At 45.5% G+C, this 20,033-nt stretch overlaps 1 protein-coding gene across 1 annotated transcript; it reads left to right on the forward strand.

Annotated features, from left to right (window-relative positions):
• Positions 1-19,015: 19,015 nt before the first annotated feature.
• On the forward strand, positions 19,016-19,605 carry NEUROG1 (neurogenin 1; the record flags this gene model as incomplete). The annotated part of the gene is made up of 1 exon (XM_080353097.1): positions 19,016-19,605. The coding sequence occupies exon 1, from the start codon at positions 19,066-19,068 to the stop codon at positions 19,603-19,605; it is 540 nt and encodes a 179-aa protein (XP_080209223.1). The 5' UTR covers positions 19,016-19,065.
• Between the last annotated feature and the right edge of the window lie 428 nt (positions 19,606-20,033).

Raw genomic sequence — 20,033 nt, forward strand, 5'->3', positions numbered from 1 at the left:
CAGCTGAGTTGAACTGCAGTTGAAGAAGCATCAAGGAATTATTTCAGACACAAAAAGCCTGATTGAAACCAAGTCCTCATAACAAATAAACAATTTGTCAGTGACTTCAGTGCCAGCTGTACCAAACCCACTGAATTGCTCCCCAGGAAAAGACAGGGAATTTAAATGTAAATGAAATTTAAATATAGTCCAAACATAAATCTCTTCCCCAAATCACCATTGCTCCTCATTTTCCCCATGCCCTGGAAAACCACTTTCATGCACACTTGCCAAAGAGCCAGGGATTTTTCAGCAAACAAGTCTGTCAAGTGGTCTCCCCAGGATGCAAACTAGGTACATAATGGTGCCTATAATATTATTCCAAACATAACAGATACTGTGAATTTATTATCTAGTACAGCTCATGTTACACTTCAACATTTTATCTGAAAGAAGGATTTTTCCAGTGGTTAAAGTGTATTAGCAGATATGGATTTTTTTCATCTTTGTATCCTGATAATCATGGCAAAGCATGTTACTCCCCACATGCCTGCAAGATGTGAGGGTTTAAAAGTCCAACCCTCTTCCCAGATGCTTTATGGATTACAATAATCCGGTGACTGCTGAAGTCAATAACTTACTTTCCAATTTAAGCAAAGGCTAAAACTCTGGCTTCTGTTTTTTTGTTGTGGTTTGTGGGGATTTTTATTATTTTATTGTTGTCAATTTTATCACTATTATTTGGAAAGCAGTTGTTTTCCATTCATAGTTCAAGTTTCTTGCTCTTGACTTTCCTTCTGTTTAGGGTTTATGAAGAATAAGAGGAAGCAGCATGAGGAATGGAATGAACTCCCTTGGCTGGCATAGGATTGGGCTTTGCAGAAGGTTATTTCTCTCACAGACATAAGACACAAATTCTATATTATTATAAAGCACTTTTTACCAAGGGTCAGTTTTTACATTTTATAGCCACGTGCAAAAGGCTTCCAGATTTCACAAGCATCTGTTGCACTTCAGATTTCATACCCGTCTGCTCGGGAAAACTCACGCTTTTCATTTTCAAGAGATCGGGGGTGTTTGTGTTTGGGTGGGGTTTTTTTGTTTGTTTGTTTTTAATTGTTATTCATTCATACTTCACTATGATTGCAATCGAGCTTTATAAGCTCATTAGACAAACAGTAATGTTTGTAAAGGTGTTATACAGCCGCGTCCCTCACCCTTTCGCAGCGGGAAAGCTTCGGTGCTGCGGCTGTTGCTCACATTTGCAGCCTCCACTTTAGTCGGGCTAAGCGGGGACCAAAGACAAGTTTGCTGGGGAAGATGCCACCAAAATGTCATGGTTGTAACTGCAGAAGTGAGGTCCCTCAGCACATCGTCAGAAGAGTATCGACATCACTTGTGTACCTCTTCTTTAATGGACTTGAGGGCTTGCTGCAGGATGAAGCATCTCATATCTCCTATTTAACATTTCATGTCTTAGTAATAAAAATGACCTAGAAATGCTTTCTAAGAAAATGTTTAATTTTTTTTTTCCACCTGAAGTTCTCACAGGAAGTTTGTGGCTTCAGTACTGAGACATTTTAAGCTTCAAGACTATGATTTCCTAGATTTGTAGCAACAACACCACCTTTAAAAGGTACCTTTTTATGGAAAATGATAGGGTAAACATATAAATACCTATATACGTTTTAGTCACAATACAACATATTCATTATTTTGAATGTAATACTTCAATGTTAAGCAATGAATTCATCTTTTTAAAATAACAAAACTACCTTTTCATTTGTAAATACACTATAGGAAGTCTCCCTGTATTATCTTTCTGTATAATGTACTGTACTGCTAAATTATCATATGCTATTTAAATGTTGGAAATATTTAGAAGGTTGCATGCAGATTTCATATTTCTTTCTAAGACAAATGAAAAAAAAAAGTAATAAAAAAATATATTTAAAAAAAAGCTGATAATTGCTCTTAAATTCCTTATGCCATCAGAGAACTTCAGCCACTTCTAATAACATTTTACTAGATGAATTGGTTTGGGGAAAAATACTGAATCAGAGAAGCTGATTTAGAGACATAGCACCTTGATGATATTTGAATGAAAAACCTTAATTTTGGTCCAATCTACTTGCCTTTCTCATTTTAGGATTTGGACTTTACCCAAATACTGAAGAATCTTGTTACATAAAGAAGGGTTGTGCCTATAGCCCCTAGTCTATTGTTATGTTAAATAAATGTAAATCAACCACTCCAGATCCATATGAAAACAAGTTAAATGCAGTGATTTAGAAAATATCATGATTAAACACGGGAAAGTTATACAATGGAAGTCATGCAACAAAATCCTGTGAGCCATCTCCTCCTTTCCACGCAGTCTCTGCTCTTGCCTAAAGGGAGAGACTTTGCACCCAACAGGTCTACAATGCTCCCCACCTAAAAAGAAGAGCAATGGATAAAAAGCCAGCAAAAACTTAACTGCATTAAAACCTCCTGGTGTCCCCCAAACAGCACTGCTCTCGCCCTCAGCTGCTTCCAGCTGTGCAATGGCAGGTTTGCACGAGGCTGCTGCCAAGATCTGTGCAACTCCTGCAACAGTGATCTTATACTGTGTAATCAAGGCAATGCCTAGTCTCAGCTCAAGGGTTTCCTTCAGTTCAGACCAAAAAAAAAATTCATGTATATGCACACACTATATACGTACTTATTTACTGTGATAATACCCCAGCAGAACTGAAGGAGAAAGAGCTGTCAGATTTCAAAGTATTTTCCTACTCTGCACAAGGATGGGGCTACAAGCTTCGGATTCCTGGAAAAAAGGAAGTAAAGGGTCCAGGTAAAATGCTTGATGAAGATCTCAGTGTATTTAAGAAATTAAACCTCTAGGGACATTAACCACAAGGTGCTGCTTCAGACTGAGCTTCTGAACCCAATCTCCAGGCAAACCCGAGCTGCCCCTCTCCTTTCCTGACTCACATTTTAACAAAACCAGCAGTTTTTCCTTGAGGAGACTTGATTTCAACATGCTGACAGATTTCAATAAAAGGTTTATGCTTATTTAGTGACTACTGGGCAATGTATTTCCTGGAAAAGTATTGATATGGTTGCATAAGAGTTGGTTAACGCTCCGTCAGGAACACTGTGCACAGCTCCAGTTGCCCAAATGCAGTACTGGGTGACTCACACCTTGCAGGGTATTGCCTGGACAAGCGACTCTTAGCTCTGGGATCATCTGCCAGACCAAAACCACCAGCAAAAATGGGCCACAGAGGAAACCAATTGTAATTTTTTTCTCTTCCCTACTTGCTAGAATAGGAGGCTAAAGAAAAAGAATTGTTTGGTTCAATATGTGTGTTCCCTTTAACTTATGTCCTTAGAAGAAAACAACTGTTGGAAATAGGAGCCAAAACCATTAAGAGGGAAAAAAAAAACCAAAACACAACATGTGTCTGAGCTGGTTTTCCCAAGCCTGTTAAAACGCATCTCCAGGCAGGTTTGTCAAGTTCCCAGGAATAGGAGGAGCATCCCTTGCTGTCCCTGATACTGCAGTTATAAAGGGAAATACTGTGTCAGAAGGTGACAGGCCACACACAAAACACCAACCACTTTCTTTCAGACTGAAACATCTTTGTTAAAACATATATATATATATATATATATATGTAGGTAGGTAGGTAGGTATCTCCTCCACCCAGATTTGGCACCAGCCTTAAAGTTTGCTTTTTATTCCACCGGAAGGTTACAAAGCCACAGGAGATCAACCAGTCCAGCCTCCTTGATATCCAGACCATACATTCGTACTTTGAGACTGAAAAAGCTGCTGGAGTACAGTCTGAGCACACACCTACCAACCCTGACCACTCACCAGTTACCAATTTACCTTCCTAGCAGCTTGCACATTTGCAGGCTGAGCCAGAGCCCTGCTCCATCCTGGGGTGCAGGAGCACAAGCAGACCCCACAGCTCCTTTATTCAAGCACTGGTGCTACATTGCAAGGATGTAAATAAACCCTTAACAGAGCTTCCAAGGAGGGCAGCAGTCAACTGCTTTTCCCAAATCAACCTGCAAAGCTTCTCCCCAGCACACAGCAGCTGGAAGCACCCAGAGACAGAGCACCCAGCCCTGTGCACAAAACCTCCACACCCACCTCCCATCCCTCTCATGGGCACCCCCAGGCTGCCCCATTCAGAAACCGCACTAGCAAATTTTATTTTAATAAAAGCACAAGTGTCAATCAAGCAGCTGCAGCGAAAAGACAATAACAGGGGGACCTGCCTTGCCTTTTCAGTGAGAGCGCTACATGGGATTAGTAATGTTATACAGACCCTTTCACCACTTGCCTTTCACTTGTTCATATACAGTCTAGGTCAGCAGTGGTCAAAAATTTTATTAAGAAGCAATAGCTGCTTGGTGGTCTGTGCGATGCTCTCAGCAGGTCCAGCTGCCTGTCATGCCCCAGCTCCCCCCAGCCTCCTTAAATCAAGGCACAAGGCCACACCACATTGCTACACACATGGGGACCTTTCCTGGCCACATGCATGTGGTGGGAGAGCTGGTCCCACACTAATGAGATTTCATCAGGGCTGTGGGAGCAAAAGTGAGACTCAATGGCAAAGTCATCACAGGGGCCTGGGGGTTTGCACTGGTCACCTGCAAGCCCTGGGTGGGAGGTTGAAGGCAGCGTTACAGCAATACGAATGCTCTCTGAGCTAATTAAACTGAGTTGTGTTCCTTCCAGGCCCACATTTGTAGAGAACAGGAACAAATGTGAATAAAAAGTCACCACCCCCAGGACTCATCATGCCACCAAGATCCACGGCCAGGGAGCTGCACCTGTCCAAGGCCAAAGGGCCTCCTGTGTGACCTGACATCACTTAACAGGCTTCATATAAACCCAGAGCTTGCACTCCCCAAAACACACTTCCCATTAGGTCGAATGAAACATCAGTCAGATTTGGGGTATTTTTCCTCCAAAGCCAGCTTCCAAAAATGAGGCATCCAAATCCAGATGTGCACAGTAGCTGAAGACTTCATTTATTCTGAGTTGCTCAGCATCTTTGTGAAGAGGCAAGCTGGTTTTGGCCATTGGCTGAGTTGGGACTTCAGATCCAGAAGGACAGGCAGCCCATCCTGAAAGCTCTGGTCCAGGGCAGCTCTCAGTTTTGCACTTTGTAGATCTTCCATACATAGCACTCGTGCTGGGATTTCTTGTTCAACTTGTTCCCTTCAATGGGTTGGGGTGCATGTGCTCACAAATCAAAATATAGGTATTTTTGAAGATCATTCTTTGCGGCTCGCACCGTGTTTTGCTCTTTCAGAAACCCTCCATGTCTGTTATTCTTTGATTTCCCTCTGATCCTAAACTGCAAAGAGCCAAGTGCTTCCTGGAAGGTGCTCAGTTTGCCTTGAAAGGTGCCCCGTGAGCCCTCAGATATCCTTGTAACCAGCACATGGTTCTGGCAAAGTACCCCAAAGCACATTTCCTATAATTCCTTTATCTGATACAACCCACCCCAGAACAGCAGCTGGGATTGCCACTGCCTGAGAAACAGCAGCTGCCGATGCATTTGCAAGCACAGAGCTCCAGAGGCTTACAGGGATGTTTGGTGCTTGTAGGTATCAACACACACCTTACAGAAATCCCATTTTTTTGCTTAATTTTGAGCACTTAGGCAACTTGGAAAAATCCCACACCACTGTTAGATGAGCTTTCTTATACCAGATACTTCTGGAAAGACTGACCCCTTCATTTCTACGGACCACAATTGCAAAGGTGTTTGGGTTACCATTTCATAGAGAAAAAGCTAAAAGCCTGCACAAAATTGGGCTACCATTTGGTCATCATATCTCATGTGAAGCTGAGATAATAATTTATTTTTTTTTTACACCCCCTGACCCCAGGGTTGCTTCCTTGGGCCATTACTTCTACTAATCAGTGGCCCTGCCCAGGCAGCAATGCACTAGCAGTCCCTGATCCATACGAGAGATATTAAATACCCAGTACAGATACAGAAGATGGGGTTTTGGTGTTTTCCAAAGCATCCTCATTTTTATTAGCCACCACTATACGAGAGAAAGCTGTGTGAGATCAGAGGGATGTTTGGGGAACCCAGCAGTCAGGGTTCAGCCCCAATCCTTGCTCTCCTCAGCCCTGCAGCACTTTGGTGTCTGGTGGCTCTTGGGCAATGGCCAACAGTTCCCAGCCCAGATGGCTGCTCTGGAGGAGCAGCGGGAGAAAGCGGGGCTGAAAGGACATCTAGTGGCAACCAAAAACCTTCCCAGGTAGCCTCAGAGCACCTCTACATCCATCTGCATTATAAATCAGCTTGGAGCCTGATCATTGCAGAGCTGGGGAAGGGCATTCCCAGCATCACAGTGCAAGAAAAGCTTCAGCTGTTGCATTTCCATACCCATGTAGGGGAAATCCCGCAAAGCAAAGAAAATGCAGCCGTGTTTTGGGAAACCTGCTCAGGGGTTTATAGAGTCATATTGCCCTGTTAACATAGAATACGCATACTGAGAGCAAAGTGGACATCTGGCTGCCACCATGTCTACAGAAGCCATGTCCGTCACACCAGCATGGGAAACTGGATTGCAGCACAAGCCTGGGAAGATTCATTCCCTAACCGCCAGACCAAAACCCTTAAAATCATCAGAAGTTCCTGCCCAACTCACCAAGCCATGCAGCTTTCTTGCCCAGCAGATTTCCCTCCTGCCACCAGCTCCCCAGTCATCCTAGGGCCCACAGGACCCCATATTCCCAGGTGTTGCATTTAGGTCCTGTCTTCAGATGGGACCATCCAACTTCCCAGCAGAAAAAATAATAATAATAATAAATTTTATATATATATATAAAAATCATGTGTGTACACTATCACCTCCAATGCCTGAAGAAGAGAACTTGCTCCCTCTCACTGGGTATGAGCACAACTTCAACCAACCATCAAACAAAAGCCAAGAACCCCGGAAGAAACACTTTGTAGAGATACAACATCCACAAGCATTTATTTTCTGAACACAGAGTGACAGGTTGTATTTGTGGCCCTTTTGCCAACCTCTGAAGCACTCAAATCCTCTTAGATTTTTGTCTCATCTTTTGCCTGTTCATATTATCAGCTCTTTGGGTAGCAACCACTCTGACGACACACATGGAGGGTATCCAGCACAACAGGAGCTACTCGACTGTGAGCGGGCACACAGGACCTGGAAGGGACGAATGACATGACATGAAGTGACAATAAGGCAGGCAGCCAAGGCCTGGGAAAATCACCACGCCTGTGTTTTTGTTTTTCTTCCTACACAACAAAAGAGGTTTGTGAATTACTCTTGGATGGGTTTCAGAACCTCTCCCAAGGAAAAAAAAAAAAATCCTGCTCGTGTTTACTTAAGACTGATAATTACAGGAATAATTATGATTTATTCCCATCATAAATCTTGGAGCAAGAAAACGGTTTTGAAGTTTGCAAGATTTGCTGGATGACAGAAGCAAAACACAGCTCTAATTGCCCTTCTTTGTTGTGTTTAATTAAGGATTCTGAAGCAACTGATCTCAGTGTCTTTTCATGGTTAGAAACCTGCAAGGAAAAGAAAAATCTTTCTGCAGAGCCACCAATCAAAGCTTTGTTGGGTTACTAGGCACTAAGTGTGCTACATCTGAACACTCAGGACTCCCAGAAAAAGAAGCTTATTAAAGGAAAAGAAATGCTACAACAGGCTGCTTTTTTTCCCTCTTCCAGTAGGCTTTAGCGATTTTGAGCTCACTTCTAATCCCGGAAGAAATGTCTTTTGTCTTTATCCCACAGCATTTTTGCCTCATTACTGTCCATTCCATTGTGTTGCATAAAAATACTTCTCCATCTCTATTACCTTCATAATTGCACTATTTACATTTTTCATTGGGGTTTACTTCAGCTTCCTCTCCAAGTCTAAAAGATTTATCACTCCTGCAAGCACATTAGGAAAAACAAATCAGCCTGGAGCTCCCCAGCTCCCTCCATGGACCAGTAATTCCCAGTCAAGCACCACTCCTTCCCAGCAAGAACCAGTTTGCCAAACACTACCTGTCAAATTCACACTGTAAGTGACTGGCAGGGTGTTCCCTCTCCATTTTTGTACAACAGCTGAAACAGTTCTACCAGGGAAAGCCAGTTCCTCATAACACTAATGACATGACACTAATCAGTGTCAAATCATCACACCTGACTCAGAGCGATGCCACCAGCCCACAAGCTCCCGCAGTGGTTACGCTCAGCCCAGGCTGCATGGGCTCTGTGAAGATAAGAAATTAACAAAAAGGCAAGAAATCCTTAGGACTGCTTGGAATCTGAAGGTACTTGGGGCAGTGTTTTTCAGAAACCAACTGCACTTGATGAGCGTGGCACACATCAGGTCCAGAGCAGGACCACGACCACCATGTGCTGCATCTCCAAAGGGAGCACCCACAAGGAAGCCCAGGAGTTTTGGTGTTACCCAGAGGCTAAAATCCCAGCTGCACAGAGCAACATGCTGCATAACAATGCATGGAAATGCTACTCTACAAAGGGAAAATATCAAATACAGCTTTAAGAGAAGAGAGGAGTTTTGGGGTTTGTCACACCTGGGAAACATTCTTATAAGATCAGGAGAAAAGGCTAGAGGAAAACCAATCTCCTTTCTGTTTTCCTAGAGTTTCAGCTCTATGCCATCTGCATCACGATGATCCAGATAGTTTATTGAATGCCAGTTGCTCTGTTTTAAAATAATTACAGGATGCTATAACCCACAGGAGAGGACTGCTGGGTGCACAGCTCCAGCAACTGGACAAGAAGATCCACAGTAGCTCACTGCAATGACTTGCTACTCACATATATACACATATATATTTATATACACATAAATATAACATAAAATGTATAAGATTCTTTTTCTTCACCAATATTTGACCTTATCTCTTTTGGATAACACTCTTTCTAGCAAGTCCCATTCCCTTTTCTATTATACACATAATGACAAGAATATTGAACTTGGCTAAAGCTTACAGTGGAAAATAATAAAGGAAATAAAATAGAAATAAAGAATTGTCATAAAGCAAAGACTAGTGGTAAAACAATCAATCTTTCATGTTCTCAAAAGCCTCAGGGGATTTTCCCCACTTCGAAGCAGGTACCTGGGTTTTCCAGCACAATCTCCACTCAGGGTTGCTAGGGCTGGCTCCAAGTTGCAGCTTGGTAAAGGTTGACACCTTGTGGTTATTTTCATCACTTACAAGTCAGGAAAGTGTTTTTCTCTTCTTCTGGGGAAGGCTGTGCGTGGAGTGCAGAGATTAAGAGCTAAATTCCCAGCACCTGGCACGTAATGTGTGGGGCTGAAGTCTAGGGGGGGGTCATTAACAGGTTAATGAAGATAAATAACACCAAACGCTGAAAACTATAAAAACCAAAATCATACTCTATTTGTTTCTGGGGGAAGCAAACAAAAGATTCCTTGGGATAGAGCCATCTGTATATACACAAGGTCCACAATACAAGTAATAAAAAAGTGACCCTGTGAATGATGTTTCTCTGTGATTTTGCAGCCCCATCGGATCCTCTCCTGTGTTTGCACAGCAGGGTAAGAGGCTCGGGGCCTGACCTAACCTTGACAGCTGCTTTGGAGAAGTGTAGCTGCAGCAACTCCAGAGAAATTCTCCCTAATACTCACTAGACTAAATGGAAACAGGCTCGACCTGCAGCGTGTTAAACCTGAGGTGAAAGAAAAAAACAATACTTTGGGTTTTATCCAAGGGGGGGTAAAAACAAAGGATATCTACAGGCTGAAGAAGAGGCACATTCACTTAATGATTAGCGGTTGCACTTATTATTTATCTGTGAACGCAGAATTTATTGCAATTTAAAACATGCTTAAATTGAAAAGGAAAGCAGCATCCCCGCAGCAGAGGCTCAGTGCAAACACATCAGCCAAACCTGTCTCCCCTCATTAGCCAACTACTTGTTTCAGAGGAATGTGTTACTGTGGAAGAACACACAGCCCCGAGGAAAAGAACAAAACTCACTTAGGACAACATGTACTTTCCCTTAATCATGCTGCTTCACTGTCTTCCTAATACCATGACAACCAGAACTAATATTTTGTATTTATTTATCATTTTACACCTTTAAGCCATTCTAAAATATGTAGTAGCAGGCTTAAAACTTAAAGCTACCCTAGTAGAAAAATCCTCACTAATTACAAGGGCTAATATACAACTTGAAAACTATTCTTACCATCTAACTGTGGGTCAGGCTTATTTGTGTACCCTGAACATCTTCAGCCCAGTTCCAGGCATAAGGCACAGAACCCACAGAATCTTCCCTTTGCTCTCTGCCCAGTTCAGCTGCATTATTAAGCACTGGTCCCAGCAAACCCAGTACTTTGGACCCACAGGAGTTTTCAAGGGCTGTTACACCTGTAGTTTAACGCTGTGCTTTTATTTTTCTATCCAGAGACGTTGTCATAAAGAGACACTGAAAGAGACGATACTTCACGGTCAGTGTGATGGAGAGCAAGACGGAGTCCCTCAACTTCCCTGCAGCTGCTTGCACTTACAGCGAGATGATTCAGGCTAGAATTTAAGATGTTCTTACCTGTGGTTTTGTCCCTGAAGAATGGGAACTTTAAAAGATACATTGCACATATAACACTAAGATAATCAACTGCAAAGCAGCCCAGGTAAATGAATAGCCAGAGGCCAGTCAAGTCAGTGCAAATTATTCCTTGAAATTCCAGAAAGCAGAGCAGATCCACAATTTATTTATAAGTTACTTTCAGCTAAGTTTAATGAAATTTTTTTGAAAAACAGTAGGACATCCTTCAAAAAGCTGTGTTGGTACAGGAAAAAAAAAGGGGGGGGGGGGTGTATTTTAAAAAGAGTCAGTGTCATCTCAGTGTGTTTTCACTGAAGCCTCTTAATTCAGGAGCCACCAGGTGTTCCATTTTGTCATTTTCTAAAAATCATATTCTATTTAAGTCAAACCAAATCTCTTCCTCCTTCTACCCTCCCTGAGCCCAAGAAAAGCTCTTTGTATCCCTTTTTCACACTCAGAAATGTTTGCAATTGTACTCAAGGTCACACAGCTTTTTTACCGAGATCGTTTTTTTGTTGTGTTTGGTTTGGTTTGGTTTTGCTAATACGATAAAAGCAATAAAATGACATCACAAGCCCAAACGAAAGCACAGAATTTTTAGGTCACAAGAGCAAGTTTTGTTTTGTTAAATAAGCCACATCCACAAGAGCTTTCCTGGAGTCCACGGAAATGCAAACCCTCCACTCTGCATGGCCGAGTTTGCAGCTCTGTGCCTTGGGGTGTCACCCTCGGCCCTCTCATGGCCAGGCCAGGGGAGCTGCACCCCAAAGGTGGCACCCCCGGGGCTCAGGGTGCAGGGGCTCTGCCCACTATGGCCCAGGGCCACAGGTCGGGGCTGCCCCCTCACCTTTTCCACCTGTCCTGCTCTTCCCGAGCACAGGGGCTCCCACACCACAGGTCCTTGGCCAGCTCTCACATTTCTTTCGGCGTGAATTCACCTGCCTTTTTTTTTTTTTATGAGATATCAGCTTTTCCCTCACTGATATAATCTTTAATATAGATGGCCTCTATTTATATATAATACATCCAGCCTCCTTTGATGTGAAAAGCATCTGGATGGTTTCATACTGATGTTCCTTTCCAGAGGGACAAACCAAAAATTACAGGCAAACCTTTCCTACCTGCAATGAAAGTCTGCAGGTAGGTAGATTTCAAAATGATTCTTTGCTTAAAAAATATGCGAAGCAGCTCTTTTTTTAAAATGCATGTGTACTCTAATTGACAGGGCAAAACAGCAACTGAGGTGTGACAGGAAATTTTCATCTAGACCCCCGAGAACACTGGTGACCCAGCCGTCCTCTCCCATTTTGTGTGCCTATGTACATATAGCGCATACATGTGCAGGCAAAAGTTGACACCATCGCTGTTATTAACAATTTATCTTGGCCTTAGCCATTGCAGAAATATTACAAATAAAACCATACATGATTCCAAGTATGACAGCCACAGGTTTTTCCAAATATCTCTGGCTGCTGTCACTGCAGTTCTTAGAATCACAGAACAATTTTGGTTGAAAAAAACCCTGAAGATCATCAAGTCCAACTGTTAACCCAACACTGTCACTAAACCTTGTCCCTAAGAACCTCTCATTCTTACAACAGACAACTTTGGGACAGCCGTAAAGCTTCGCACAGGAGCAGCATGTGCGCACTTGTGTTCAGATGTGCACACGTGTGATCGCATGTGTGTACACACGTGAGTGCACACAGCTGCATGTACACATGTGGTGAGCATACGCAGGTCTGCACGTGTTCACACGCGTGTCTGTGTGTGCACAGCACTGGGGGGTTGCTCCCCAGCCTTGCCCTCCTGCCCTAAAGCCTGGGGAAGGAAACAGGCAATTCTCCTGCGGGTGCAATCCTTGTACGTACAATGCCAGGGAAGGGATTATACCAGGGATTAACATTTTAAACTCCCCTACCAGACCAACTGACTCAAAGATCCTCAGGCCAGTAATCGTATTACTGTCACTGGGATTACCACGTTCCTGGGTTCAAACTCAAATTTCAGAAGTTGGTGAGAGCTGCCCCCCAACCTCTGTGCACCCCAAACTCCCCAGGCTGGGGCAAGAGCTGCTACATTTGGGTTTTTTCTCCTTTTCTTTAGCCATTCTCTCTGTTTCCCCTGAAAGAGCCAGGAGAAGACTCCATGAGTATTTTTCTTGTCATCTGCCTCCTCTTAATTCCCAGTAATTTATCCTGTATTAAAACTCCCTTAAGGAAGAATGGCCCAGGAGCCAACACCTGCTATGCAAATGGCAGCAAATCCCCTGGGCCCCCGTCGTGGGGACCTGTGGGCTGCTGGTGGTCCCAGAGCATCCTCCCCCAGCCACAAGACTCCATATCCAGAGCCAGGGGCACCCCAAGAGCCCCCCTAAAACCTCAAGCTCAATTTCGTCCCACTGTTCTGATGCTTTTGTTCTTTCAGGTTATCTTTACTGCAGGTAAAATAAAATAAAAATAAAAGCTACTCCTAAGCAGAATTATTTATATGGAAGGTATAAAAGAAAACCTGAGCATCTCAGCATGGAGTTAATCTTCCTGCTTTGGATGGTGTTGGGGGGGATTTCATCCACATGGCGGTCAATGAATTTTGTCCCTTTCTTTTAGGATAAGTGTTCTAGTTTCAATTGACAAAATACTGATCAACAAAAGAGGGGGAATTGTGGGCGGGAGAAGGTGGAGGGGCAGGAAAAAAAAGAGAAGAAAAACCTCTCGCACAATAAGGTGAGGGAAAAAAAGGGCTCATTTCTTGGAGGTGACATCCTAATCTCATTTTTCCCAGTTAACGTGGTAGCCAGGAGGCTGGGGAAGGGCCAGGCAGGGAGCCAGCGTGACCACACCAGGAGGGTTTGGCCCTTTTCCTTGGATAACTGAGATTAGGGCTGTTGAAACCTCAGGCAGATGATCACATCCACAGGCACCTGCACCCTGCACCAGGTCCAGCCCAGCTCCCCAGGGGTACCCAGTGCCAAAACGGGGTGAGATGGCGAAGGCCCCACACAAACCCCTCCATCTCCGTGCTTTCTTCCCGTGCCCCTTTACCATGACCATATATTTCCCAGCTCTGAGCGCTTGACTGACATTTGGGCTATTATTCGGGGAGATAGATTGTTTGGCCTGAAGATGCATTGTTTGGGCTCCTCATAAAAGAAATAAGTTAAATGCTGCAGCTACCACACACAAAAATGACTCCTTCTGGCCATAAAACCAGTGGGACAAGGAAGTGGTTGTAGGAGTCAAACATAATTGATGCTCAGAAAGATGTTATAAATAATCTGCGCCGAGTCCTCTCTCATGTGCCTCAAAACCACAGAAAGTGGCGCTTTTTTTTTTCTCTTTATCTCCCCTTGAATTCAGGAGCATAATACACCGTGAGCACCAATAATTGATGTATGTTATAATTCTTCATTACCCTATCAGTAGTCTGGGAAAATTGGAAGAAAAGAAAATGCCAGAAAGTTATGGTAAAACTTAAGATGCGACAGAAGTAGCTTTCTTTGCTCATGCTGTGAGTGTTTGAATAAGAAGAATGTCCCTGCACTGTAACAAGCTAAAAGAATGAGGAAGACAAAGGATTTCACGAAAAAGGTTTAGATAGAAGACAAGGCAAGTGAAACTGAAAGGAAGGGAAAAAAAACCATTTACAATGGAACAATGCGTGTACTAATCGCTTTGATATATTATACAAACCCAAAGACCCAAAACATTGTGTAATTATTTATAAATGACTTCTCCACTCCTGTGTATAATACCGAAGAAAGAATAAAACTGCAGGCTACTCTCAAAACTATTTCTAAATAGACCCAGCTCAAAAGGAAGCAGAAGTGTTTGAAAAAAAATAATTAATGGTTGATTTTATGGTTGTCTCATTAAAACATTTTAATTACAACAAACAAAATACATTTGTGCTTGCAGGGAACAATTGCTTACCTACTTGCCCCCCCTTCCAAAAAAAAAAAAAAAAAGGAAAAAGTTATATCACATGTTTAAAATCTGAAAATAAAACACTCCCACTATTTCTGCAGAGTACCCAGGAGGGGCTGAGCCCCAGCAAGAGCTCCCAGGCACTTCTGCGGAATCCCAGAGTGGATTCAGCTCCTCCAGGCCAGGAACCTCCTGGCACACAGGAAACCTCCCTGCGATGTCCTCTGGTCCCCCCACGCTGCCCACGGACAGGTAGATGAGGCCAAACCACCTAGGGACAAAGCCCTTGAGCTGCTCCAGAGGCACTTCCCCCGCAGAAGAATCAGCTCCTGCTCCAGAAGGGGTTAACGCCGCCTCTGTGCAAGCTGAGATCCCTTTCAAATATTGGACTTCCAGGGCTGTCCATTAGTCAGGAGTCACAGCGTGAACCCCTGAACCCTCGGGTAGCCCCGGGCTGGGAGCTGTAAGCTGACTCTGGCCAGGCAATGGGTCCCAGGGGCACGGCACCGTCTGTCCATCCCATCACTGGCAGCCCTCGCCGCACGTCTGTCCCCAGCCCAGGCTGGACAAGTGGCCACCACACTCTGCACCATGCCCATGCAAGCGCAGGAAGACAAGCTGCCCCATCAAGCCATCTTCTGGTTTTGTATCTATTTTTAACATTCCCGCTGCATCAAGCTGGGCATCCCCTGGGGTGAGCGACCATGATCCTCTTTTTTACCCCTTCAAGGCACTGAGTCGAGCTTTGTCCTCCCAGGGTGACAGCTTTGCCACCAGGCACATCACCTCTCCAAATTCAGTTCAAAGCATCTTCTGCAGACAGCTCTGCCTTCCTGCTCCAGCCATGCTTTCAAATGAGGGAACAAAAAAGTAGTCTTTTCCTGGTTGGTACATTGTTTTGACACTCATCCCAACGTCGGTTTAAGCCCTCATGTACTAATGTAACAAAACACAGAGCTGGGCAAGATGTACTGATGTCCATCTTAAACCTTAAGAAAAATTAAGTACTTCAGACTTCTCTGAGGCATCTTCCAACTGCGGGAGTGGCTTGACTGTGAACCACTCTTTTCCATGGTTGCAGAGAAGAGTGATGCTAACACTGCTCTAATGATCCACATTCTGGCCATTTTTGACATGTGAGGCTTATTTCTAAGAGGGAGATTTGTTTACTTTTATGAGGTATGATGAACACTTACAAGGGAATGGTATCTTCTCATGGACCAGCTTTTTCCTTGCTAGAAATGGTGCATTTCAAGAGCAGTGCGGAGCACCTGCGAGCCTTGCAGCACCTTTTCCAACAGCCTTTCCTCCACCTTTATTTATAAATTCCTACTTTTTCTGGAGTCCAGCCCTGAGTGAGACCCAACACACAACATCTCAACACAAGGGTGGAGGTTTGAGCTTCAGGCTGGAAGCCTCAGTGATAAATGTGCTGCACGGGAACGCGCCCACAGCAGTTTGCTGTGATTTCAGATGAGCATTTTGCCATCCCGCATAGAGAAGGATGGACAGCTGTGCTTTTACAGTTTCCATAGTCAAAAATGCCATTTTAAAATTTTTTCTCCTTGTTAAAGTCCTGTATAGCATTTCAAAATAAATGTTATTTATGGCAAGCTTCCTTAGAGTTCCAACTACAAAACTAATAACATCCGTGAGTCCATCTGAGCCCAGCGGCACTGTAAGGTGAAGAAGTTAATATCCAAGGCTAAAAATCAGAATAAAGCCATCAGAGAGATGCTGGGAACACATTCTGTGTTGCTTGAAATCAAAGGTCCTGTTTCATTTTGGGATTTTTTTTCTTTCCTGATCACAGAAAACTTCATGAAACTTCAGCAGCTGACTGCTGTAGGAGCAGGCCCATAAGGTGTAAGTGCTATTATCTCTGTTGGCTGAATAATTTATCTGCAAAATTAGTAGACTGTCTGTGATAGAACTGGTTGAATTATTCATTGGGAATAAATTATCCAAGATATTTAGCACTTCTGTTTGCGAAGGCTTCCTGAAACAATTCTGGTTTTGTGAATGCATTCGTTATTCATAAGTACGCAGTGAATAGATTATGCAAACAAATTTCAGCCTATGGGTTGTTTGTGAAACATTCACTTCATTCGGGCTATTCATGGCTGTGACTGATCATAGAGACACATGGTGCTCTCTCCCCTCCTTGATTGGAGCACAAACTTCTAAAACAAGAGAATAACAAATGACAAACTGCAAATGATGGATAAGGACTAATGAATAATGCGCTTTCACTGCAAACTTTCAGACAAGTGATCGGTTGTGCCAAAGTCTGTGAAACTCTAGGGAATCATAAACATTTTAATGAATAAACTATTGACTACTCAAAGACACCTAAACAAAAGACAGTAAAAGTGTTGCAGACAACACCAGAGTTTATACCACTGTATACAAAGTGCACTTAACAAAAGTTTAACATTTTTTTCCATATGCTTCCTTTAAATTTTGGCCCTTTCTGATTTTCTTCTGGTTCATGCTGGAAACTCCACTGCCTATCTCAGCCTGGCAACCGAGGCCACTAATTGTGCCATCACTTAAGGACATGAGTAACCCAGTGAAGTGGAACTACTTAGTGGACAAAGTCATTTACGTATGCACAGGCCCTAAAAACATCAGCCTAATTGCAGGTTCAGTGATTGAGAGGGCTCAGTCCCTCCTGCAGAACAGTCCGTTGCCTGGTCTTCAGTGGTTATGTTGCACATCGAAGGTCTGTAGTCATATAAAGATGTTAAAAAGAAGAAAGCAAACTGATTCAGCAAGCTTGACCACTGGAAAACTATTTCTAGTTTGAGACTCGTTAATATTCATCACTCAGGGCTTCTTGGATTGCTCACTTCTGCGCGTGTTCTTTTTGGCACAAAGCAGGTTGTTTGTGGCAGTTGGCTGGTTTGTGGATCATCTCAAAGTGAAAGAAGTGAAAACCAGAAGGAATACTCCTAATAACAAATTCCTCAAGTTCAAGTAAAGAATGGTTGCTATGAATTTAAAATACAAAGGCAATAACTTATGCTGTCAGTTTTCCCTGTTTATCAAAGGCATGGAAGAAAATCACAGGGATGAATCTACATTAACATAAGGGGAAAATCACACAAATAAATTTGAGTTTAGGCACAGAAGTCTAAAAATGGCTATTGATGGAGGGTGAAACTGAAAACCTTCCAGAGGGGCAAGTACCTGAGTGCTGACAATGGGGCTTCCTTACAGCAGAGAGAGGCAGGATGTAAAAAGACAGATGTCAGAATTCGGGAACTTTTTAGCCACTTATAAAATTGGCTTCTCAAAGTGTTAAATACTGATACTTGAGCACTTAACAGGGATTAGTAGCAGCAGTAAGAACTTTACAATGAAACCAGCACAGTTCTTGTTTTTTATCCAGAGACAAACTTCACTTACAAATTACAAAATATACTTTCACAGCCACTGGAGTTTGTAAGATAAACAGAACCTGTATTTTTTAAATTTCTGAGCACCTGCAAAACTCCTTTCAAAGTGAAGCATGCAAAAGCCAAAGCACATGTGGATATTCGCCTCTGAAATGCAGGAGGGAAAAGACCTGCTTTGAGTTATCATTTCAGAATATTTTCACTTCGACTACAACATGTAGGAAAAACTGTAAGGTGCAAAGAAAAGCGGAAGAAATCCTCCGGCTGGGTCTCGCTGGGGGAAAAAAACCTCGGCTCATCTTCTTCAAGTCCAGACTAACCACTTTCTTCCAAACCCCTGTTCGCAGCGGTTTAAACTCACACCGGAGACCCTTCGGCCGGAGCGGACCGGTGACCCCCCCTGCCCCGCTTTGTCCCTCCTTCGCCGCTCCCCGCACACGGGGGACAAAAGCACTGCGGAGAGGGGGGGCAGCGCGGCCCCCTCGGGACCCCCCTCACCCCCTCCTCCCCCGGGGGCGCGGCAGATGCGCGGCTGCCCGCGGTAATTGCGGGCACGCTCCGGAGGGCGCGGCGCACGGGGCCGACCTGCCGCCTCGGCGCGGCCCCGCGGGGCGGCCACGGGGCCATTGTCCCCCCGCCGCTATAAGTACGGGCGGCCGCGCCGTCGTGTGCCAAAGCCGCCGCTCACACGAGCGGATCGCAGCCCGCAGCACTTCAAAGACAAGAGCGGTCGCGTGTCCCCCCCGCCCCGCCTTTCCCTGCCGCTCGTTTGGTTTTTTTTTTCTTCTGTTTTTTTTTTTCTCCTGTTCCCTCAGCGCTCAGTCCGCCCTGCCTCCCCCTGCAGCGGGAAGCGTTGCTTTTGCCTGTCTAGATTTTTATACCGTTATTGCTTAACTGCATCTCTGGGAGTTTTCCATGTGAGTACGGAGGCGCAGGCACCTGCGCGGCGCAGTGCCGCCGTGCCAAACACTCCCCCACCTCCACCCCACCCCCCTATAGTTTGGTGCTTTGGTTTTGGTTTTTTTTCTTTCTCCCTCCACCTCTTCCCCGGCCACTTCGCACCTTCCTCCCTCGCTCCCACCCCCTAACCCCCGCCACCCCTTCCCTGCCCCGCCCGGGCCGCGCAGTGACGGCCGCTCCGTCTTCTCTCCCCGCAGGATGCCCGCGGAGGCGGCCAGCAGCGGCGGCGGTGCGGATCCGCCCGGCGCTCCGCGGGAACGGCGGAGACGGCGCGGCCGTGCGCGGGCGCGTACCGAAGCGCTGCTGCACACGCTGAAACGCAGCCGGCGAGTGAAGGCCAACGATCGGGAGCGGAACCGCATGCACCACCTCAACGCCGCTCTAGACGAGCTCCGCAGCGTCCTGCCCACCTTCCCCGACGACACCAAGCTCACCAAGATCGAGACTCTGCGCTTCGCCTACAACTACATCTGGGCGCTCTCCGAGACCCTCCGCCTGGCCGAGCAGTGCCTCCCGCCGCCCCCCACCTTCCGTGGGGCCGCCGCACCCCCCAGCCCCGGCAGCGACGCCGGCTCCTGGTTGTCCAGCGCTTCCCCGTCCGCCCCCTCGTTCTGCGCCTCCGCCTCCGGCCCCAGCAGCCCCGCCACCTCCGAGGACTGCGGTTACGCGCCCGCCGACGACCTGCGCACCTTCCGCGGGCTGTCTGCCGCCGCGCCCCCCGGCGCTCCCTGTCGCTAGGGCGCACCGGTACGCGCCGCTACGCGCAGCGCGCCCGGCTCCCCCGCCCGAGGGCCGAGGGTGGCGGGGGGGACGATGTCGCCTCCCGTTGCACTTTGCAGCCCCGCGCCCCGCAGCCCCCTTCCCCCGACCCCCGCCTCGCATCCCGTACGACAACGAAAACCGGGAAGAAAAGCGACAGATTTGCTGCCGCAGACGAGGTGAAAAGTCAATTTTACAATTTGTAGCTCTCCAGCGAAGAAAAACGAGCATGAAAATTTGGTTTGAACGCCCTGACAATGCCATGAAAAGGCTTAGGGGGCCGATGCGGCCCGGGGCGCAGCACGGGGCTCAGCGCGTCCCCCCTGCCCTGCGCCCGGGGCGGCTCAGCCCCTCCCGGGGGGGGCCCAGCACCGGTCTCGATAGGACCTGATGTCCGACGGACAAGG

This window comes from Nesoenas mayeri (assembly GCF_963082525.1).
Source record: "Nesoenas mayeri genome assembly, chromosome: 14".
NCBI lineage: Eukaryota > Metazoa > Chordata > Aves > Columbiformes > Columbidae > Nesoenas > Nesoenas mayeri.